The 26081-nt window shown below is 35.1% G+C and overlaps 1 protein-coding gene across 4 annotated transcripts in view; it reads left to right on the top strand.

The window, feature by feature from the left end:
* DNAlig4 (DNA ligase 4) overlaps positions 1 to 26081 on the top strand; it is a 588281-nt gene that overhangs the window by 213278 nt on the left and 348922 nt on the right. For 3 of the 4 annotated variants that reach the window (XM_090401216.1, XM_090401218.1, XM_090401219.1), the window contains 2 exons: positions 5538 to 5713; positions 8967 to 9071. In XM_090401216.1, coding sequence (XP_090257342.1) covers positions 5538 to 5713; positions 8967 to 9071 — 281 coding nt within the window. The remainder of the gene's footprint in view (positions 1 to 5537; positions 5714 to 8966; positions 9072 to 26081) is intronic. The other variant, XM_090401217.1, reaches the window with a different exon arrangement.

The following is a 26081-nucleotide window of genomic DNA, read 5'->3' as shown; positions in this document are numbered from 1 at the left end:
AGATGAGCAGCTCTCAGATGTGAACTGTAGACTTAAATACACAAATATTATTCAAGAAAAAATGAAAGAGTTCTTAGAGAACAGTAACCAAACCTTGGAGATTCAGTGGTAAGCCCTGAAGAAAGCATTGATTGATTCAGCCAAAGAGGGATGTGGTGAAGTTGGTTGCAAGGATAGAAAAATCATAACTCCATGGTGGACACAGGAAGTTAGAGGCAGTGAAGGAAAAGAAGAAAGCATATCAAAAGTTCCTGGACAGCACAATGGTAAAAAAACACTCAACAGACAATCAGGAATACATATCCTACTTGAAGTACAAAAAGCCATCAAAGCTGGAAATGTGGAAAGGCATTGGGAGTAGATCATATTCCACCATAAATGCTCAAATATGGAGGTATAAAAGTCTTACAGTGGCTGCACTTCATAGTTCAGAAGGTCTTGGCAGAGGGATAAATTCCTGATGATTGGAGTAGAGCTCTCGTAGTACCCATATATATATAAAAAGGGAAATAAAACTGAATGTGAGAATTACAGAGGTATTTCCATACTGAGTGTTCCTGGCAAAATCTATGCAAGTATACTTGAGAAACGGTGGAGAAGAATTGTGGAAGAAAAGCTTGGTGAAGAACAAGCTGGATTCAGGCCAAATAGAGGCTGTCAGGATCAGATCTTCACTTTACGACAAACAACTGAGAAAGCATCGGAATATAACAAAGATCTATATTTAAGTTTTGTCAATCTGGAAAAAAAGGCATATGATAAGGTGCCAAGAAAGAAGCTATTCAATATGCTGCAGTTATATGGTGTCAATGGGGCATTATATCAAGCAATACTTAGTCTTTATTTGAGTTGTAAGTCAGCAGTTCGAATTGAAGGAAGTACAGGAAGATGGTTTAATGTTAAATCTGGTGTGAGACAAGGAGTACATTATCCCCTCTGTTATTCATTTATCTATATTGATCACATTATGAAGGAAAGCAGTATTAAACCTGATATCAAAATTGGAGATATTAATCTCAACTCTTTACTTTATGCAGATGATGTTATACTTTTAAATCCATTACAAGTCTGATTCCCAGACTGAATTGAATAAGTCCTTTCCAACAATAAATTTTCAAATGAAATTTATTACAAATAAATTTGGTTTGAAACAAGATAATAGGTAGGAACACTGAAAATATCAACTTCATGAATGGAGAAGAACAAGTAAAATATTTCAGATACTTATGCATAATTTTTAGTGAAGATAGGAAATTAAATATGGAAATAGACAACAGAATTAACAAAGCCTTTGTGGCATGAAGTCAACAGAATAAATTTATATGGAATAAGAGAGAAATTATTCAAAATGATTTTAACTTATGCATCTGAGAGCTGGGTTAGAATAAAACAGTTGACCAAAGACTAGAGACTACAGATATGAGAGTCCTGAGAAAGATTAAGGGTGTAAACAGATGGCATCAATGGCAATATCATATTAAAAATGAGGATATTAAGAAAGAACATGACATTGTTAGCATCTAGGAATGTGTTAGCTCTGGTAACACATTCCTGGTGGAATGGTCATTTAAGCAGAATGGAAGAAGATAGATTAGCAAAACAAGGGTTCTCTGCCAGGTTGTGCAGGAAAAAGACTGAGAGGAAGACCAAGATATAGGTGGATTAATACAGTGCAAAGTGCCTTAGACTACTGAAACATGAGATCTGATAATGTTGGAGTATTGACAGATAATAGATTGATTTGGCAGAAAATTGTTGATAGAAAGTTAGTAATGATGTAAATTTTTCAAGTAGTACTATTATAATATCCTGTACACTGCTTGAGGATACATATCAGGAATTTGAAGATGATGATGAAGATGATTTCAGTTTACAAATGAAACAAAATAAGCCAACAATACAATTAAAAAAATTTCATAAAAGAAAATAAAAATCATAGAATTTAAAGGTTGGTATCATGTTAGATCAAAAATAGTTATAGAAAATGGAACAGATGACACACTTTAATTATTCAGGCTGCATAATAACATATCTAAAAGATGAAGATGTAGATGGAAAAATAAAGAAATTTCAGAAAATCTGGTGAACAATTAAAATGACACTAAAAAAAAAAGATGAGGTGCTTAAGAGTCAAAGCTGTATAACTGAGAGGAGACCTCTACATATCCTTTAAAGGAATGTGGAGAACCGACCAGGGCTTCTGACCTAATGTCCAATCCTCACCTTCTTGTGGTGCACCCTGTTGAGTATCTACCTGGATACTGAACGAACGAGGATGGGATGAAAATTTGGGATTTACCGACCAAATTGTATTATTATTATTATTATTATTATTCAGGCCTCCAAGGAGTCAAAAGACTCATCGAGGGAGGTCCTTTCTAAGACATAAAGTCTGTCAAGACTCATCGAGGGGAAGTCCCCCCCTGAGAAACACAAAGTTTATCATACCACTCCTTAAACCCACTGACCGTTCTCGCTCCCACCACTCCAGGTTCTCTGCCAAGGGTTCTTAAACCAATATAGAAAATGATGGTACAACATGACAAAATTTCATGCCGGCTGGGGCGTTGCCTGGTTAAACAAGGCCCCTGTTGCTTTCGCCATTCTCTTATCTGCATAACCATCCCTATTTGTTCTTATTTGTGTGACAGTTAAATGTGGTATTCTGTCAAGTGCCTTTGTAAAATTCAGCAGAATCATCTTGTAGCCATTTCCTTTATCCAACTCAATAAATTACATGATAACCAGAGTAATTAACTTGAATGAAATAAAATACAAATATTTCGTACTGAAATTCTGAGTTTAGTGTTAATTGTGTTAATTGGTAATCCGCCGGCTGTTATGTACTTTGTATTCCATTTCCTTTGAATTGCTAGTTGTCTATGTACTGTTAATTTCAGTACGAAATATTTGTACCTTTATTTCACTAAAGTTAATTACTCTGGTTATCATGTAATTTATTATTTATGGTTATGCCACAGGTACCTTTTAAAGATTAGATTTATCCAACTCAGCAGGCCTTCTATTATAAAAAGTTCGTAAATTACTAAGGCATGATCGCCCCTTTACAAAGCCATGTTGCCCATCATAGAATATCATATTTTTATCCATCCATTTTTGAATTTTCCTTTTGATCAATTTTTCCAGTACTTTTACCACCACTCCTGAGATTCTGATTGGTCTATAATTTGCTACCAGTCTTAGAACCTTCCTTATGCAAGGGAATTATTTTGCCTTCTTTCCACTCTCCCATAGAATTCTACCAGAGCTGAGACTTAAATTAAAGAGCCTTGTCAGAGGCATTGCCAGTTCCCTTGTGCATTTGTAAAGATAAGATATCAGCAAATGTAAGCTGATATCTCATCTAATTCTACAGTTGTATTCTGCAATATCCTAGGAATGTTCAATTCATTCACTTCTGTTCCCATGTAAGTCTCTGTCACATATGTCACAGCATTTACCTCATGTGTATGATATATCCTTGTAAAGTGGTTACTCAGTAACTGAACTATTTCATCTGCATCTTTCACCTCATTACCATCAGCATTTGTTAATGTTATTCTTCCACAGTCATTATTTCTCTTACTTTCCACACAGGGAAAGAACTCTTTCGAATTTCATTTAGCTTGCTCAGCTAGTTTCTTCTTGTGATCTGATTTTGCCTTCCTTTCCATACTAGTCACCTTTCTTGCCTGACCCTTATACTGTTCATGAACTTGTTGGTCACCTTTCTCCTTATACCTTCCAGAACAATTTCTTCTTCTGCTACTCATGCTTAATGATATTACTCATCCATCTACTTTTCTACTTTTTTTACTTATCCATTTTCTACTTTTTTTATTTTTGATTTATATTAGCAAACAGGTATATATTCCATAATTTCTATTCTTTCATTAAACTAGGATTCCAGTCAATGAGGTTGACTAAGCAGGGTGCTCCCCTGTATAATAAGCTTGCTGTTTATTTTTGCGCATGCAAAATTGATTTTTATATCTCTTGTGAATAAACTAAACTGCTAATGCTCATTATTGCAACAAAAATGTTGAAATGAAATAATTTCTGATAACAGGAAACAACCTTAAACAAAGGCCATAACAAGAGTGACAAGTGATATGTTGATCATCCTTATTCTCTTATCCTTGACTGATTTTCATTGTTGACTATGACCTTACTGGTCATGATACCTCTGTAGAGTTCTTTCTAAGATTTCTATTGTACTTAACAAGATTTATTTTCTTGTTTTTATCCTCATGTTGATTTCTTGGTAAGTTGAGGAAATCTGGTTGAAAATAAGAATATAATTTCTTAGTGAATATATACTCAACATAGTAGAAGAATTTGCTATAACGCTTTCCAGTCCAGAGTATAATACAATTATGATTTTTTTTAATCTACTTATTTATGTGAAATATAACTTTATTCAATTAGCTCCCATTTTTATGATTATATCTTCTTACCCTCAGATGAGCTCTCACTAAAAATCGAACCTAGTCCAGGGAGTGACAGTCCTGTGTAATATATGCATCCTAGGAGGCATGCTCAGCATTATGAATTACTAAGGCATATCATAATGAAGTCAGCTACCCTCATTATTGTGCATACAGTTGACTCTGACTATAGCCAACTTATAGGACCATAGGAATGGTTTCATGTAGTGGATAATTTGCTAGAGTGTTATTTCTTTTATCATAGCATTGTAAATGTAGGGCTTTGATCAGTACTTTTCAGTAGTTCGTTAGAATGAATAAGTTGTTATAACAATTTCTGCTGTAGTCACAGTCAAAACAAGAAATTATGTTCTTGTTTTTGTTTATATTTCATCCTAGTATAAAAGTGCCTATAATTTCTGGTCATCTGTAACATACTATCTGATCTGGTTAAAAAAACTTATTGCACTCTTTTCTAAATTTATTTTGCTCTTTCTAATTAAGTTTATGGAATGTCCAAGCAAAGCTCTTTTTTAAATTTTCATTGTATTCTATGCAGTCACCACTTGACTTGCTGAAACTCTCCAAAAGAGTTTCAGCAAGTCAAGTGGTGACTGCATAGACTTTAGCATCCTTGACCACCTATCATGTTGTTTGTTCATCACCTCAGCCAAAAAAACAAACAAATAGCAGGATTCATAGTTTTATTTTATTTAGGAATCTTTGTATGCACTTTTTCAACTGAAGGTGAGTTAGCCAATCTCATACAGAAGTAGCAGGGTTTTTTCTCATGGAAATTCAGGGATTTCATCTTACACACAGGCAAAACAGCCATGAGAACACATATAATTTACAGACATAAAATACTATTGTTGATGGTGGCCAGTAGATTCTGTTGTGTGTTGATCGTAGTAGTGTCATTGTCTGTAGTTACAGGCTTAAGTAGTAGGGAAGACAGTGAGATGTGCATAGTGGATTAGAGTGCTCTCCCATGATGAGTCCTTGAAGGTGTCATGTAATAATAATCATTATTATTATTATTATTATTTGTTTATTTATTTACTTATTATTATTATTTTAATGTTTTTTTTTGTTTTTTTTTTCAAACAGATGAAATGAAAAAGAGTTTAAGAAATTTGTTACAGAATTCGTCAGCTGGAGAACAAAAATGGTTGATTCGTATGATACTGAAGGAAATGAAAATGGGACTGAGCGAACAATCAATTTTTAAAACCTTTCATGTTGATGCTAATGATCTGTACAATGTTACAAATAATCTTGAAAAGGTGATACACTCACTGAAATGCTTGTTTTAAACAATACATAATATGAAATTTATTTAATTATGATAGGATTAATTTGTATTAGTTTGCATGATAGTATTTATTAGGACAGAATTTAAATTCTCTTATTCAGAATTCATCAACTAAATGTATATCTAAATGTCGCTGTTTCTTTTAAAAAATGGAATATTTCTAATTGGAATATTAATTATTATTATTATTATTATTATTATTATTACTGCTATTCAGGACCTTGCTGGAGTCATTAGACTCATTATGGGATGGCCATCCTAAACAACACAGTCTGTTATACCACTCCTTGAACTCATTCTCCATTCGTACTCTCGCCACCCTATCAGTCAATACTTTCCATAATTCAACCACCCTCTATGCAAAGAGAACACTCTTTACCCTCTTGTTCTACAATACAAAAGAACTCCCCATGTCAACCCTGTAACTACTTCTTGACAGTTTAAATGTCTCTCTTATCATCTTCTTCTGTCCACCAAACTTTGCAGTCCACATTTCCTCATAACCAGCATTGTACACTCATATCATTTTTGTTATCTGCCTCTGTACCCATTCCAAGCTTATTTTATCAACTTCAAATCCTGGGATCAATATCTGAGCACAATAGTCCAGGTGAAGTCTGATCAGGACTTTATATAATGGAATCACAACTTTGTTCTCTCTGCTGGTCAGCATCCTTCTTGGCTTTGCAGCAATCCTCTGGGTTACCTGACCACTTTTGTAATGTCCCTGATTTTCAGGTTTCTAACAGTCCAGGTGAAGTCTGATCAGGACTTTATATCATGGAATCACTCTGCTGGTCCACATCCTTCTTGGCTTTGCAGCAATCCTCTGGGTTACCTTGACCACTTTTGTAATGTCCCTGATTTTCAGGTTTCTAACAGTCATCACGCTAAGGCCACTTGCCTCCCCCACTTTCTCCAGTACAGTTCTTCCAACAGAGTATGCATCCTCCTATCAATGTACCCTAACTTCAAGACTATATTTAGCTGAATACAACTGGTACCCCAATTCATTTGCTGCTCTGTCCAGCTTTTTCAAATACTGGTAAAGTGCTACCACATTTACACTGTTGCTAATAACCTTTCCCAACTTCACATAATTTGCAAACAACTGAATATCCCCTTGCAATCCATTGACAATATCACTGCTTTAAGGAATTAAAATTACCAGTCCCAGTATGGGATCCCATTTGTAACCTTGTGGTCGTTTGATACTGCTCCCTCATACACAATTTGCTGATATCTTATAAGATAGCCAATCCCCAATCCAGTTCACGAACCTGACATCTGAATTCAGGTGTTGTAACTTAAATATCAGCTTATCATGTGGTACTCTGTCAGTTGCTTTTGTAAAATCCAAGAAAATGGTAGCATATGCCTTTTCTTCATTAACTATTGTTGCTACTTTATTATAAAAGGTTATAAAGATTACTAAAACAAGAGTGCCCCCTAACAAATCCATGCTGTTGCTCACAAATAACATTACTCTCATTATGACCTCTCACTAATTTCTCCAAAATCTCAACAATTATTGATGAAATACAAACTCATCTATAGTTTGACACTTCCATTCCTTGGGCACCTTTCCCATAGCTAGAGTTTCCTTGAAAAGCCAAGTCAATGGAGCTGATACCTCTTTAGTGCATTCCCTCAAAACCCATGGCAAAATCCCATCCAGTCATATTACTTTATTGACATCCAGAGTACTCAGTATTTGAAACGCACTCTCCTGTTGCACTTCTACACCTCAAACCTGCCTGATCCCTTTAATATTAAAACCATCTTCTTCTTCAGGATGAAGTACCCCAATAAAGTGTTCATTAAACAACTCCACTATGACCTCTGGATCAGTCACTCTACTTCCATCTCTGTCAAAAAATGTCTTTCTTCCATAATCATTTCCCTCCTACTGGCCACATAAACAAAACAATTCTGTGCATTCTAAGGATTTCAGCAGTGCCAATTAATTGCCAATATCAGCAGTGCCAATTGTTAAGAAAATTATTACATAAGTTGGAGTAAATGGGAATGGATAGGGGTGGGGGGGATAGACAGACATCATAGAGTAGCAGATGGTGGAATGAAATCAAGGAGAATGAGGTTGACTACTGCAGTGCCCCAGGCTCTGTACTAGGACCACTACCCTTTGATTTGTACATTAATGATATAGCAGAAGATTTGAAAGGGAATATTCAGTTGTTTGCTGATGACACAAAACTGGGAAGGGCAGTAGTTGACAAAGGTGATATGGATATCTTGCAGGATGACTTAAATAAATTGGCACTGTGAGCAAAGGAGAATGGTCGTCAATTTAATGTTGTAAAATGTAAGGTAATATGCTTCAGGATGAAAGAGTCACATACTTTGTATCATATCGATGGTACTAGATTAGAGACTGATGATGGTGGATAGAGATTTGAAATTTAGAGGACATATTTCAAGAGTTGGCAAAATAGCTCAGAGGATTGCTTGATGTTGAAGAACACACTGACAAGTAAAGATAGAGAGGTTATTATTACCTCTTTATAAGGCTATGATTCGGCAACATGTTGACTACTGTGCACAGATTTGGTTGCTTGTGTATCTTTTGGATTGGGAGGTGGAGAGGATTCAGTGATGAGTGACCAAACTGGTGACAGTTCCATGGAATGTTCCCTATGAGGATAGATTGACATCATCATCATTGGGTTGCAGAGTTTAGCTAAAAGGTGGAGGAGAGTGAATATGATAGAAACTTATAAGTTACTAAAGAGATTCTATAATTCATGGGGTTACACTTAGAAGTTGTCTAAGAATGTACTTAGTAAGGGTGTGTGGACTAAGTTCTTTATTGGGAGAGAGTGGTGAATAAGTAGAATGGATAGAGGTAGTTGTGAGCACCCACACTGTGAATAAGTTTTAGGAGATGTGTGATAGATATTGTTTTAGTGGTTAGTGTGAATCTCCTGCGATGAGTCTTTTGACTCCATGGAGTACCTGTATAAATAATGATGGTAATTTGTGCACCAAGTATGAGTATTATGCTGTAATATACATATTTTGTAATGTATTGTAGTATGTGCTGACTCAATTTCTTCATTGCTGTTATATATCAGAACTGGATCCACATTGTTGATTCTTTATTTGTATTTAGTAACATGCAAATTATGTAATTACTAATCACAAAATCTTGCATTTTATGTAGTATAGTATGTCCAAAAAGATATGCTATATCTTTATTTCAGGTATGCATCCTTCTTAAAGACCCTGATCAACGTTTGCATGAAATTGAGATTTCCCTTTTCAGTCCTTTTCGTCCAATGCTTGCTGAAAGAGCTAGTCCAGAAGAGGTATATGAAAAATTTAGAAATTATACCATTTAATTTCAGATGCCTTAAGTAATGTTTTGACATTTTTCTTTTATTTTTTTATATTATTTAATTATTTATCAAATGTAATTAGTATTATATTTCTATTATATATATGAGCCCCCTGTCAGTATAGACAAAGCCCTTTGGTCAGAAAGACCTGGATTCGATTCCCATCAATGACGTGATGAACCTTTATCTGGTCCCTTTCGACTAAAGGTGAGTTAACCAGTCTCATATGGAGGTGGAGGGTTTTTTCTCCCGGTAACTTGGGTTTTTTCATCTCTCAAAACAGGCAAACTGGTCCCGTGAACACACACTGCTACAGTCATAAAATATACTATGGCAAGGAAGGCAACGGGAAACCATCCTGCTCATAATATAATATAGTATCCTATTCCCTCAGTCATACCAGCCGTATGGCTGAGGGAATAGGATAGGATAGGATTATATATGTCTTTATTATATAAAATATTCTCCTTGCAATACTTTGTTGTTCTTTCAATAGTATTATAATCATCAGTGAATATCTGTTCATGTAATATCTATTAAAAATATCGGAAAAAGATAACATCATCTTTAATGCAATAACATGTTTACCACCTCTGCCCACAGTTTTAGTCTATTGAATGTGTCCCTTTTTTTACTTTTTTATTTTTTAACACGTTCATTGCCAATCATGCGATATCGCATGAAGCGAGTTCTCACCATTGATTTTTTACTTGATAGCGACATCGCATGGATGTCGCTATCAAGTAAAAAAAATTTGGCCACCACACGAAATTCCAATTTTCAGCTTGGCAATGAATGTGTTAAGGCAGATGAATCATCTGAGTTGTCTGCAAGCGTATTCTACTGCCTCCATCTAACACTGATTTGACCTATGATTTGATGAAGTCTCATTTCTCCTGACATGTTTGAATTATTCAGATTACAGTACATTTTTGGAATAGCTTTCCTTACAATGTATTTCCCAACAACTGCCAACCTCCAGCTCTTCAAGAAAAATGTTGAGAGATTTCTTTTTTCTTAATCCTACCTCACCCTGCACATGACATTGATGTGCTAAAGGTTCTTGTCCATCTTTTGTGTGAGGTAAAAAAAAAAAATAATAAAATACCTGGTTATTTTATGCAGAAAGGAAAAAAATGTATAAATAACTACATGGGGCAGCTATGGTTTCATCCCTTTCATTCTGAACTCAATCCACTTCACTGTGGAAAAGAATCAAATACCTGTCTGCACTTCCTAGATAGATTAGTCACTGAGTTTTCAAATGGTTTGAAAGATCAGTGACTACATATATTGGCAGATATTTGCACAAACAGTCATACTATTATTTATTATTACGTGACACCTCCAGGGAGTCCAAAGACTCATCGAGGGAGGACACCTACTCTTCATCTCTCTCTCTCTCTCTCTCTCTCTCTCTCTCTCTCTCTCTCTGTCTTCACTACTCAAATCCACCAACTACAACTAACCACAACTACACCAATGCCATCTACCGCATGCCACCACCACTCGTATTTCCACAGACAATCACAAACATCCATGCCCTTTTTGGATTCGAATCCGCAGCCTTTTGGCTGGAAAGCGGATATGCTAACCGCTCGTCCAAACAGGCAGACATTATTAGTCCCAATAGTATGGTATCCTAAAAGGACTAACACATACACACATTGCCAGAACTGTGTGTTCAATAATACTGCGCTTTTCTATTGAACTCGCCTGCCTTTATCACATTTTTTTTAGCTAATGGCTATAATCCCTCCCCTAAAAATAGTTAAAATATTATTTTATCTATTTTTAGAGGATGGATTACCCCCCCACCTCTTTTTCCCTAATTAACAGGACACATCAAAACTGTTACTATCCTCTATATTCAGGACACATTTAAAAAGATATCTGGAGTGCTTAATAAATATAAGCACCACATCACATTTAAACCATATATCAAACTAACACTCCTCATCTCACCTAAGGGAAAACTCTCTCCTTTAGCACATCTAGGAGTGTACGAAGGCCTCGTACTTGTGACCTGGCTTAATATGAACAGATGGAAAGATCTGTTGACATCACTTTGAAGAACATAAAAAATGCATTTGGCCCTATTGTTATAGAAAGTTGGGACTGGTAGACTATGCTTTGGACACTGCATCACACAGGATTACGGATAAAAAAAAGGAAATGTGCTACACAGAAGTCATTACAAGTTTGAGAGACTGTTTTTGGAATCAGCAACAACTTTGAAACATGCCCCAGAGATCTCAACAAGTATGGCTGTATCATTTTACCAAAAATTTGGGAGATAGTCATTATAAGATTAATTTAATATTTGTAAATCCCTCTTTATCCAACAATAAATGGTGCCAATTAGGATTTTAGTTTTAGTTGTCCATTACAATTTTAAACTATTCCCACTATTAAATAATTGTTGCTGTTACTGTGACAACAGTTTGTGTTCTGAAGATCAATATAAAATCAATGAAATAGCAGCAACTAAATAAATAAATTAATTATTTCATTTATTTATTTAGTCTTGTGCTGTGAATTAAACTGTTAAAAAACTTAATGTGAACTGCCAACATACAAGCCTTTCTACATGGCTTGCTAACTTTGTCCTGTTAAAAAATATGTCGTTGTCCCAATCACCATGAAGATTTGAATTAGGGGTCTCTTTCCCATGTGGACCAAAATTCACTTGAATCACTCAGCCATAGAGATGTCATTATGTAATGTACTTAATACTAAATACATTGCATGTCTCTATTTTGTATCTGAAAGTAGTAAATAATTCATGTCACTCACAAAAGTTTGCATCAGCAAACACAGTAAGATTAAAAAATAAATAAAATTATTCATTAAATGCTTGTATTCTACTGTTGTTCATGTTGCTTATCAAACTAACTGTTAATAGAAATGGAGCTTTTTTTAACCACTGTGAACTTTACTGCATCTAGTTCTTGATCTTCTTATTCTAACTTATCCTCCTCAGAAACTCAGATCCTTCCATGATGTGTGCTCACACAGACCCACTAACTAGGAACATCTATACAACTAACTGAAATAATATGTTTCATAACCTTAGTTGCTTCGATCATAATTCCAATTAATCTCAATCTTCATCTGTATCATTATCTCCTACTCATCTATCATATCACCATTCCAACCTGTTTATCACTGCTTCATACTTTGGTCATCCCGATTATCCTTATATTTCTACTACCATATTCAGCACCATTTTTCCTCCATTGTTGTCCTTTGAATATTCTCATCAAATACAAGTCTCATATTTTTCTCCGTTCTTATCATTATCCTTTTTAAACTATGTTTCACTTATTCCTGTAATTATTTGGCAAAAGTAAGTTAAAAAAATATTTACAAACATGCAACCTATCCTTAGAGAAAAGAATCAAATAACTGTCTACTCTTCCTAGATATACTAGTCACACACCTTTCAATTGATTTATTATCATTTTATATTGATGGCTTTCATAGAAAATCCTATTATAAGCAGTGCAATTCTGGATCCCTGCTCTCATCATCTCTTTAACATTTTTAAGTACCAATTCACATACCTTAACTAACTTCTAATTTAATGCCTCAGTTTTGGCATCCATATAATAAAGAAACAGAAAAGAACAAAAGAGATGGTATTGCTTGTTAGATTTAATGATTTAAGTAGCAAATATTGTATGAGAGAGGATATGCAAGGACTTGGAAAAAAGAGAGATAAAAAAGGGAGAGTCAAAATTGTTGCTTTATTAATATGATATGACAGTAATGATAGCAAATGGTTCAATGATATAATGATAGTTCAATGATATTAATGATAGCAAATGGGTGGGAGGAATGGTTAGATGTTTGTGTAAGTTCAGCTATGCAAACATGATAATGATCTGTGAATGTCATTGACCATAGCTATGTATCCGGCAGAGGGGATACACTCTGGAAATGTATGCTCTGTGTTCGCACTTTCTGGAGTGTATCTGTAGTAGGAAAAAAAAAGTTGTTCAACTAGGCAAAGCAGACTGGATGTAAGTATATGATAAAGCCTGGTACTTTGCCTGTACACAAATGCCAGGAAAAGAGTTGTTTTTTTTTGCTTTGGTGAATTTGTTGAGGTCCAAGATTTCTGATGTTGTAAAAGAAATAAAAGGCATAGTATTTTTTGGAAATTAATATTACTTCCTTAATATTACTAGTTATATCTGATGATTTGAGTCCAGTTAGGGTAGAAATACATTATTATTATTATTATTATTACGGGCAACTCCAAGGAGTCCATAGACTCATCGAGGGAGGCCCTAACATCATGTCAAGAATGACTATCTGACATTCACACAGTATCTATCATACTTCACCTTGAACTCATTTACAGTCATGGCACCCACAACAGACTCTGGCAGCTTATTCCACTCATTCACCACTCTTCAAGTAAAAAACCTAGCTCTAACACCCTTGCTAACCACACTCTTGCCCAGCTTCCATGTATGGCGCCCCAAATACATTAAAGCAATAATAGTAATAATGTCCCATGTAGCAGTGAGTGAGTCCACCTGGTGTGAATCGGAGACTAACAGGATGAAATATATGGTGAGGATGTGCTTACAGACCTGGTAGTTCATTTACTGGTGATAATGAAATGCAGCACCAAATTATCCTGATGGGTATTAAGCAAGTAATCATTATGAGTGACTTAAATTATCTGAATAGTGATTGGGTAGCAGAGAAAACTCACGATAAGAATGAAGGAGAATTTATTGAACTGTTGATAAACACCCTCTCAAGTCAAATGTGAAAGTATGGACACTAAGTCAAAGAGTTCCAGATTTGATCATAGCATCAGAAGTGGGGTATCTGTTAAGACTGTGACTGTTTTGCCACTAATACACCTAGAATTAGACCTATACTTTGTGACAGTGATCAAGCCATACTGACCTGGGAAGTGGCAAACTACATGGTTGTTCCACTTGGGACAGGTTATATGCTAAACTGCAGAGCTGGAAATTTTGACAAATTATCTTTGGTCCATGGTATTAGTTACCAAATGGGAAAGATACCAGCAGTTTATAGGAAACTTTGAGAAGGTACTTAAATGAGGCAGGATATGAGTGTGTCCCTAGAGTTCGAAGAACAAATAAGGTGGGAGTGAATGAATGTGTAACCTTATTAAGTAAGAGATCCATAAGAAGAAGATGATGTGAAAGGAATATCTTGGGAATAAGAATGGGAGGAGTTATGAAATATATAAAGTGCAAGCCAGATAAGAAGTTGTGAATATCATATACAGCTAAATCGAAGTACGATAAGAAATTGCCTGTGCAGGCTAAAGGGAATTGAGAAGAATTTTATCATTATGCCACAAGTAAAGGAAAGTGTGTGGAAGAATAATCTTACTGAATGCAAATGATACCCTTGTGTCAGAAGCTCATGAGATTGTTCAAATAATGAGGGTAAACTTTGTTAAGGAGGGTAAACAAAAACACACTAAAATCAGACTATATAATGTCTTGTCAAAACCAACTCTGCTATACGGAAGTGAAACATGGACCATGAAAAGGAAAGATGAAAAACGAATTCAAACAGCAGAAATGAAGGTCCTCAGAAAAACAGCTGGATATACCAAGCGGGACCACAAAACAAATGAAGAAATCTTACAATCCTTGAAAATAAAACCAATTAATTACTACATAAGACATATCAATGAGGAGTATGTAACATGGCACACAGTGCTACTACTTCATTGGATGAAGGGTAGTGGTGCATAGGAATGAGCTGATGAGATGTTGCATAATCTAAATGAGAATTCAGGAACATAAACAGATGGGATATCAATGCACATGCTAAAGGTATGGTGAGTCAGATTGGCAGTTTGACTGACCATATCATATCTTTGACATGTTTGTATAACTTGATTATCAGCTCATGAGATATCACAGGAATGGAAAGAATGTATGATAGTTGCATTGTACAAGGTTACCAAACACCAATATGTCCAGTTACCAACCTATTAACATCTCTGGAGTTTTGGTGATAGTTTTAGAGAAGCTGATAAGAATTCATATACAGAAATGGGTCAACAGCAAAGCTATATTTTGCAAGGAATGACATGGGCTTACTAAAGAGAGGTCATGTTTTAGCAATTTGCTTATATTTTACAATGATGTTTCAGCTGATTTGGAGAAAGGGAATGGATACACTATGGTACTATTGGACTTGACTAAGTCATTTGTTAGAATACCACATGATAAACTATGACCTAAACTGGAGAATATGGAATTGTAATATAATCTCTTTACTTGGATAAGTGGTTGTTTGATTCACTAGCTATCAGAAAGTTGTATTGGTAGGTGTGAATCTATGACATTTAAGGTGACCAGTGGTTTTTATTCCAGTGATCAGTCCTTGAACTATTTTGAATTAATTTATACATTAATGATAGTGGTAAGGATCTGACAAGAGATGTTCAGTTGTTTGTTGATGATGCAAAGATGGGTAGAATAAGGGATACTTCTACTATCACACTTAGAGACTGATTTGAATAGACTGGAAATGTGGTAAATGTTAATGGCTATCAAATTATGCAAATTCCAATGGCATATTATATTGGTGGGATTATGCTATGAAAAACTGATGAGGATAGGAATTTGAAGTTCAAGGTTACATTGCAAATACTACCCTGAAGATAATTATGATGTTGCCTCATTTTGCCTCTTTACAGGGCCTTGATAATCCCAATATAATCTTGGTAATTGCAGAATGTAAATTATGAGGAGATAGATTGAGAGTATGTGACTGCCTACAGTGCTAAACAAAAAGTGGTGATACGATAGATATGTATGAACTTCTGAATAAGTATTATACAATATTGTCTAATGAAATTGTCTAATTTTATTATATGGAAGGTGGAGAGAGAGAGAGAGAGAGAGAATATAGGGTGCATCCATTGAAGTTAAGTTTGTGCATGGTTAAGAAATGTGTGAGTTAGAAGATTTTTTCTCTCATAGAGCAGTGAGTGAGTGGAATAGTTTGCTTATTGAAGTGGTGAGTGCATCTCCTTTGAAATGAGTTTAAGAAATGCTATGACAATTCATGTGGGTGATGTATGTCCTCTCTTTTTCTCTCTCTCTCTTGTTGAGTCTGTGACTCCCTGGAGGCCTCAGATCATGAAATATACTACACATAATGAAATTATGTAGTAGAACAGTTTTCTTTTTCTATTTTGGGGCCTTTTCCTTGAACAGTTTTCTTGGAAAGTAAGCATGTCTCAAATATTTGTAACTCCCTAAAAGATTCCTTAAGACTCTATGCAGTATATCATCAAGTCATATCAAGTGTGCTTAATCTCTTGTATACCTATTGTTCAGTAATTTCTACCCCCCCCCTCGCCACCACTCATTCCTTTCTCACTCAAGCATTATATTGATATTAGTCTCACTAGCATGACATACTTTGAATTGCTAATTACATACTTCATTTATTCTCTGCTACTATTTCCATCAAATAATGATATTATTATTATTATTATTAAGAGAGACCTCCAGAGAGTCAGAAACTCATCAGCAGAGGCCATGCTATTCACATCAGCCTTCATACCTGTTCTTGAATTCATTCACAATTTACTTGCACACACACACAACAACATCTAAAGGCAATCCATTCCAATCACACACTACTCCATGAGAGAAAAACCTAGCACTAAGCCCCTTCTTGACAACATTCATTTTCAACTTCCATGGATGCCTTTGCATCCTTTCCTCACCAACCATAAAATGAAAAATTCCATCTTTTGAAATTCTGTATAACCCTTTTAGAAGTTTGATGGTTTCAATTATCATCCATCTTTTTCCTGTTTGCTAGTGTCTGCAACCTACAATTCTCAATCTGGCTTCATAATGAGTATTCTATAATCTTGATATAATTTTTCACACTCACTCACTCACTCTCTCTCTCTCTCTCCACTGTATCAAAATCACCACAGAAACTAGGAGACCAAACTTGTGAGCAATAGTCCAAGCAAGGTCTTATCAAGGCCTTCCCAAAAGAGGCAAAATGACTTCCTTATCTTTACATGTCAATGTTTGTTTCAGCATTGCCATTATTCTCTGGGTTGTATTTACAATTTTTGCTATGTGATCCTTGAAATTCAACTTCCTGTCTACCAAAACTCCAAGATCCCTAACCTCATAAATTTTTTCAAGCATAATCTCACTAATATAATAGAACATTGGATATCTAATCACATCAAAGTGCATGACTTTGCATTTATCAACATTGAAATGAAAGCCATTTTCACATGCCCACAATTCCAGCCTATGCAAATACTGCAAGTACTGCATATCAACATCGCCCCTGATTATATTACCTATCTTTTCATTATCATCAAACAGCTTTATGTCGCATATTAAATCCTCCCAATATCATTAATGTACAGAATGTACAAATTAATGAATAACAATGGACCAAGGACTGATCCTTGAGGCACATCACTGGTTACCTTGAATTTTGCAGATTCATGCCCCCAATATACTATTTGTTGATATCTGTCAGTCAGCCATCCTGTTATCCATGCCAATAGTTTATAATCCAGTCCCATATTCTCCAATTTAAGCAACAGTATTCCATGCTGTATTCTGTCAAAAGCCTTTGCAAAATCCCAAAGTATCATGGTGTATCCATGATCACATTATTATAGAATGTGAGGAGGTTGCTAAAACATGATCATCCTTTATTAAACCCATGCTGTTCATTGCAAAGTGGAGATTCACTGTCAACTCAGTTCTGAATATGAACCTTAACCAGTTTTTTCCAAAATCTTCACAACCACTCCTAAGATACTGATTGGTTGATAGTTTGATACGTTGGTCTTTGCACTACCCTTGTGCAATGGGATTACAATACATTCTTTTGAACTTCTGGGGAATCTTCCCTGTTCTGAGACTCAAATTATATAGCCTGGTCAAGGGAATAGCCAGTTCAGCTGAACACTCCTTTAGCATATGTTTCCTTTTCATTTCATACAAATTATGGAGAGTACAACCATGTTAGAAATAATTGCTTTAATTTCCCGACATTTCGACCATCATATTAAGGTCATCATCTGGAGTACACACACACACACACACATATATATATATATATACATTAAAATTAAAGTAATTATTTCTAACACAGTTGTAGTCTCCATAATTTGTCTGAAACGAATGCTGATCACCATGTAACACTTTAACATACCTCTGATATCCCATCAGTTCTTATTGCAGAATTCTTATTCAGTTTGTGCAACAGCTCTAGTACTTCCTCCTCATTTATATGAGTTTCTTGATATGGTGAAGAGGTAGCGGTGAGTTTAATGTTGCATACTAGGTTGATAGCTTTTAGCAAAATGGCTGCTTATTAGTTGAACAATCACTTCTGCATCAGTCACTGCATACAATCTGCATTCAGCAGAGTTATTCTTTCAAATTTATTCTTTCTTTTACTTGCATCATAACAATAGAATAGAATTCTTTGAGTTGTCTTTAACTTGCAGAGTTCTTTTCATACTCAGACTTAGACTTAGCTTTCCATACAACACTTGTGATTCTTCTGGCCCCTCTGCTTATAATTATCATAACCGACATCATTATAATCACACGATATTCCTTCCCCATCATCTGTTTCTTATGAATCTCTTGCTTAATTAGATTACATATCCATTGCACTCCTACTGTATTTATTCTTCAAACTCTAGGGATACATTCTGATATCGCATCATTAAGTATTTTTTAAACACTTCCCAATGCAATGTTGATATCCTTCCCATCCAATAACTGATACCATGACAAGGAACTCAGCATACCCCCCCCCCCTCAAGTGGTCATAATTTCCTGCTTTGTAGTTAAACGTGTAACCTTTTCTGAATGGAACATTCATAAACTTAGCCACTTTCCAAGTGAGTACCGCATGATCAATGTTACTAACCAAAGGCAGAACAGTTGTCTTTAACTAAAATCCCCTCTGACACTGTAATCAGATCTAATACTCTTTTACCATGAGTTGATCTGCGACATGCTGCTTGAAGTTGTCTCGCAACAGCTCAATAAATTCAGTTTCATTCTTCTCATACGATTTCAATGTTCGGATAATTAAAGTCCTCCATTATGATTACTCTTTTCGCATCCATCGTATTTATATCAATCATTTCACAACTGGGCTACTTGTATATAGAGGCTAATGACTTCACATCAGTTGTGCTAGTATCCCATAATGCAAAACACGTACAAGTAGCCCAGTTGTTAAGTGACCTCACACGCAAAGCCTGTTTGCTTATACTTGGATAAAGGATGAAATCAAGAATATAATATCTTGGCATCTTTAATTTATACTATAACCAAGTGATAAAACATTCAACATCTATCTTTAGTCCAGAGTATTTTAGTAATAAGGTATGACATCTTTTGACTAGTTGTATATGTAAATGTAACTTCCATATTACTTCAACCTTGGTATCGCTTTTCTGTCTGGCTTCCTCTGATGAGACCTCAATAAAAATTGCAGACTGATCACACGTGTGCAGACCTTCTCTGTTACTACTTGGGTTTTCATCTTCCCCTGTTTAGAGTTAATGATTATACAGGTCCAAAAGCTGAGATTGTTCCTGAATACTACAACACTCTTTGCTTAACTCTAAGACTGCTAAAACACTCTGGAATTAAAATTCTTTCCATTAAAAAAAGTAAAATTTAGTATAAAGAATTCTTTAATCTCTTTTGCCGTGAAGTTCCACAGTTGGGTATGGATAATAATATTTTGTTTCATAGCTTGATGAAGTTCAAGGGTACCCTAACAGGAGGGATCTTGCTTGGAGAATTGCATATTGGCTGCCTTCCAGTCAGTACCATCAAATGGAGGTACTTGAACATTGGAAATCCAATCTGTGATATCTGTTACCATATGGAAACAGTAGAACATCCATTTTATAGTTGCCCTCTTGCCCTGAGTATTTGGAACAGATTTTGTAATGTGTTGGGCATTCCATTACTTACAACAGAAGAGGTTATTTTTTTGCAGTACCCACCACCTGTCAGCAATGGGAAGAGAATTTTGATTTTTATAATTAATGAATTAAAATATGATTTATGGAAGGTTAGAAAGAAACATAGATTTTAAAACCAGTAATATGACATCGAAATGCTTTGTAATGTTGTATTGTGGAAATTTTATTGTTCAGTCAGACGTATTTAGAAAGAAACATTCTAGGAGATATCAAATTTATCACTAGATAGTGTAGACCACTCACATTATGCAATATTCACCAGAGAGAGATAAAATTCTGTCTATTCTTGTTATGAGAGGTTTTTTTTAAATAGTTCCATCGTCTTATTTCAATGTGGTCTTATAGTCAATTGTGGGGATGACTGGAGAACAATTCCAGGCAGAGAAGGCCAACACAAGACAGTTAACCCAGATGGGGCTAACCACCTGGGTATTAGTCATCTTTGTGCTTTAGTTTCAATTGGTCTTTTGGTTGTTCGTCTGTATGAGATTGGTGAAAAAGGAAAACTGATAGTCTTTGGTTATATGATGATATAAAAAAACTGAGCTTTTCTCTATCTCTCATGCTATCTATCTGTCTTTCTTTCTCCTAATACTACTCTTGCACCCCTATACTAACTACTCTATGCCTGTGATACCTAGAATTCTTTACTTTTTTGCCTCAATGAAGATCGAAACTGGTCTGGGTAGTGGCCCTTTCCATAATGCATAGTATTATACATGTCTGTAAGAATATGTGCGTTACATTATGGGATACTAATGCAATTGATGTGAAGTCATTAGCCTCTCTAAAGTAGCCCAGTCGTGAAGTAACTTCACATGCAAGATTTGTTTGCTTATACCTGGATAAAGGATGAAACCAGGAATATAATTTGTTGGAATCTTTAATTTATAACTTAAAACAGTAATAAGCTGATTGTTGATAGCAGTAATTGGCTTCTTTTGTACTAAGCGAATATGCAGAATTTGAACCATTAATACTACTCTTGCATTCCTTGGAAAGATGCTAAAGAAGTATTGCAGACTTTTTTTTTTCTGCAGAAATACATAATTTCTTTATATTGATTCTAAAAGCATTAACCAAATATTTTTTGAATGTTTTCTCAGCTGCAGCTGCATCATATGACATCACTTACCATGGCTATCCATTAATGTTTAACAGTTGATCTGAATTAAGAAACCCCCAGTTGAATAGTTAAATATGTGAATAAACTTAGAGGGTTTCATTTTAATGAGAACTTTTATGTTGCTTTTGAATGTTTTTACCTGTATCATTTGTTCAGAATGGAACAGGAGATATTGCCTAATTTTTTTATGGAATCCATTTAAGTCATAGCAAAAGTGTTAGATCCAAAACCACATGTGAAAATAATTATGTACCATGCCATCAATAAATGAACAGTAATGAGTCACTGATTGAAAATGTTAATAGAAAATCTGAAAGAATAATATCACTTTTCATGGAAACAAAATGAAAATAACTGATGATTATATTTATGTACCAACTACATCTGAAGATGATGAAAAAATTGAAGAATTTTATGAGAACATAGAGGAAGCTATTCAAAATATCAAGTCGTGAGTGAACGTATTTGAGCTGTGCTAAAAAAAGTTTTATTAATTAATGTATAGTATGGTATTTTATCGTTAATTATGTTGCACTTTTTTGAGTTTGGATATAAGTATCCTTCAGTAGTGTTGATGTTGGAATTCTTTTTGTTTATATTGTGTTTATCTTACTGCTTCTGAAAATGGCATCCATAAAGAAATCCACATCAGTGGCACAAAAAGCTTTGTTATGAAGATCGAGCTCTGCCTTGGATTTTTCAGTCGATGCATTGCAAAAATTGCTATATGTATGCACCGAAAAATGTGAAATATTTGTGGACTGTTTGGGTAAACAAAAAGAAGGAAAGCATTAATGTATCATATTAATGTAATAAGAAGAGGATATTAAACATCTAAAGATGAGATTGACTGGTGAGAATGAGGAGGAGGAAGTTAGTATTATGAAAAAAGAGTCAAAGGATAGTCATATATCAGTGTATGGGAGACTCGATCATTAGAGGTGTGATGATTGCACAAGACATGCTTTTCTGGTGAACAATGAAACAAATAACTGATGCGTTGCAGAAAAGGAAAGACCATGTTTCAAAATTAGTAGTAGTCGTAGGCACATATGTCTTAGTTGGGGAAAAAAGAATGCCGATAGGGACTTGAGGAAGTTGTTGCAGCAGGTAAAGAAAAATAGTGTTCTTGGAAAAGACATTAAATGAATGACACAAGTGAATTGAGACTGAGCAGAGATAATGAATAGTAACATGGCTGAGTTGTGTAAAGCAAAAGGGGTTCAGTTTGCAAATCTAAGGAGTGAATTTGAAGGAAAGTTGGAATGATTTAAAGTTGATGGATTTGCACATGAATGGGTTTGGTGTTGGCTATTTAGAAACAGTATTATTTTCTGAGAAGGCATAGAGTCAAGAAGTTAATGTAGTAAATGAACAGAGTACTTGTGATGCAAAATAGCATAACTAAATGGATTGTATGGTTGAAGTGAGGTTCAAGATGTGGTTGCAGCAGCAGCAGCACAAGGTGATGGAATGCATAAAGGTGAGGATGAGACAGGTAGGAATGGAATGGAGTTTGTTGCATTGATTGAGTCAGTGTGCCCAGAGATAATTGGAATGAGTTAAACTTGGTAATCTGACTATGATGTGATTTCAGGAATAGAAATAGAAGGATATATAATTTTCTGGAAGGATAGAAATGTAAAATGAAGAGGGAGGGGAGGGCTGTTAATGATTGCAGAGGAATTGCTCCTTCCTCTTCAACTTCCGCAAAATGTGGAAGTTGATGGTGCATGCGTAGATTTTGAATCTGTGTGGTGTGAAGTTGAAATTAAGAGGCTTGCATATCTGATAGGATGCTGCTATAGGCCAGGGAATGTAGAGAATACTGATTGTGAAATATTTAGGCAAATTGGTTAGGCATGTAAAAAGAACGTAATCTTGATGGGAGACTTTAATTACAGGAATATAGAATGGAACGAAGTAGTGTATGGGAACAAGGAGAGTTAGTTTGTTGAATTTCTGAGAGATAAATATCTTAAGGAGCATGTAGCTAATGCGACTAGAGACTTGATGGCGTAGACCACCCACATTATGCAATATTCACAAGAGGAGATAAAATTCTGTCTATTCTTGCTGTGAGAGGTTTTCGTTTTGGTAATAACTTCACAAGGTGTAGTTGTTAACAAGGTGTTGACACTGCCACCAGTTGGTGAGAGATCATGAGGTATTTGTTTGGGAAATGATGAAACAAGAAAAGATTACTACCAAAAATGGATATATGTGGAAATATAAAGTGGGTGGTTATAGGAAGCTCTGTAGTCAGTTAATCTCAGTACGCTGGGTAGATGAGCTCAGCAGAAAAGATGTTGACAGTGCATGGAAATTCACAAGGCAGTATCTGACACAAACAATGTATAACTGCATACCAAGAGTTAAGCGAGTAAATAGAGTAGGAGTGAAATGGATGAACCATGAAATCTGGCAAGCTGTGTTGAAAAGAAAATGCTATGGAGGAGGTACAAGACAGTTGGTGGTAATCAGATCCATGAAAAGTATAAAGTTCAGGCTAGAAAGGTGACGAGCATGGTAAAGAAAGAAAAGGTGCAGTATGAAAGGAGATTGGCTGTTCAAGCCAAGGTTAACTCAAGGGAATTTTTCTGTAATATAGCAAGAATAACTATGGCAGGTTGACACTGGTAGATAATCATGGTAACAGAATAACAGTTGCAAAGGATATAGTGGAATTATATCCTGTGTAGGTTCTGTGTGAGAAGTTGTGACGGATTATTTTGTTATGTTCTATGTATTTTTCGCCTAGTATGTGTATTGTAAAAATATGGTCAATTGTACTTCTGGACTTCCGGAAACCTGCTTGTTCATCTGATAGTCTGCTTTCTATTTTCTTTTCGATTCTTGAAAATAGTATTTTTAACAGGATTTTGCTTGGATGACTAATAAGACTTATTGTTCTATAGTTGCTACATTTATTGCTGTTTCCCTTTTTAGGGATAGGTACAAAGACAGAAGTCTGCTAATCAGAAGGCCAAGTCTCTGTGTTCCATACGTCCTGGAATAAATTTAGCAAGGTGTCTATGATGATGTCACCTCCTTCGCGTATCAGTTCCACTGTGACACCATCACTTCCCAGTGATTTTCCTATTTTTGAGGAGCTAACTGCTGCAATAACTTCTTCTTTTAATATCGGGTAATCTCCTTCCTCCGAACTTCCTGGCAAAATTTCATCCAAAATATCATCGGTCAGTTAAGGGTCCTTTTGAAAAAGCTTGGTTGCGTAACATTTCCATCTATCAACTATTTTCTGGTTATCTGTGATAGGAGTTTCATCTTCTTTGCTCCAATTAATTGCTGTAAAAGGTTTGGTTAACTTATTGATAATTTGAAAAACACTTTTAGAATTATTTTTATTTAAGTCCTCTTCTATATTTTTGCATTCATCCAATATCCATAAGTTTCTAGCATGTTTGATTTCTTTTTTAATAATCTTAGTAATATTTTTATACTGTTCTCTATTATCACCACTGAGATTTCAAATATCTTCTTTCATCGCATAGGTCCAAAATATTTTTGGTTATCCATGGTTTGTTTATTTTCCTTTTGTATCCAAGGATTTCTTCAGCTGTCTCAGTTATCTTTTGTGAAAAGTATTTGGTTTTAGATTCGATACTATTATATTTCTTGAAGCTTGTGTCAAAAATTTGTTTTTATTTGTATTTATATAGTGTATTTATTTGGGGATCTTTTAATTTTTCAATATTATATCTTTTACGAGTGATTTTGTAGGTAATCTTTCCCTCATTTTCATATTCACAGTTACGATGACCATGTTGTGGTCGCTGCCAATGTCGGCTCCAGGAAATGATCTGGTTTTTGTGAGGTTGATGGAGTTTTTAAATCTTGTGCTTACAAAGATAAAGTCAATTTGGTTGTTTTACCATCAGGGAACTTGGTTCCTTATTATGACTTGTGCATTTATTCTCATTCTCTTTCTCATTAAATTTCTTGTTACCTCCATTATCAATTTCCACGTGTCTTCTTTATCTGTAGTATGGGATTGTCTCTTCCGAATTAATCTCATGTTCTCCATTACCAGAATCAAGTTTTAGTTGTTTCACAATATGGTGTTTTGTTCCATTAAATAGATTGGTCACTTTCGCAAAATTGACTTCAACTGTTAGATTATTATTATTGGTGATTTCCGATTCAGGCTTGGTCACTACTATTTGTTGTTTATCAGTGACAAGTGGTGTGTCAGTTTGATAGTGTACATCAGAGTTATCATCACTATTCTCCTTAGATAATTGACTCACAGATGACTCTCCTTCAGTAGATGGTCCCAATTCATATAGCAATCTAGACTGCTTTGTCTGATGCCTAGTCTTATCATAATCAAGAATTTCATTTCTTTTGGTATATCTCTTCTTATTCATCAGGGATATTTCCTTCTTAGAAAAATCACAAGAGAATTGATATCTTGTTAAGAAGTTTGTTCCTAAGATAATGTAGGAGCTCAAGTTGGAAGTAGTGGGAACAACAAGTAAGTCTTGCCACACATACAGTCCAAATTCTGGTACGTATATCCTTGCTCGAAGTTTCTCATATGCTACAGAGTTTGAATCTGAGAGAGAAGTAATCCTTACAGGTTGTCTCAACTTGGCAGTGCTCTTTCCATAATTTGTTCTTTAAGGTTAAGAAATAATCCATTTTGATGGTAGAGGCATTGCATTCTGTGTCCAATAAGATGTCACATTTAGAGCCCAGGATATCTCCTCTAATTCTCATCATTCTGTCATTAAATGTTTGATACTTCAGAATTCTGTTATTTCTTCTATGGGTTACATATCCAAATTTTGAGTTCCATCTG

Source organism: Typopeltis vanoorti, chromosome 12, assembly GCF_054136105.1.
Source record: "Typopeltis vanoorti isolate ZY-2024b chromosome 12, IOZ_Tvanoo_1.0, whole genome shotgun sequence".
Taxonomy (NCBI): Eukaryota; Metazoa; Arthropoda; class Arachnida; order Uropygi; family Thelyphonidae; genus Typopeltis; species Typopeltis vanoorti.
The sequence above is the reverse complement of the archived record's forward strand: the minus strand, read 5'-3'. Positions and strand labels throughout refer to the sequence as shown.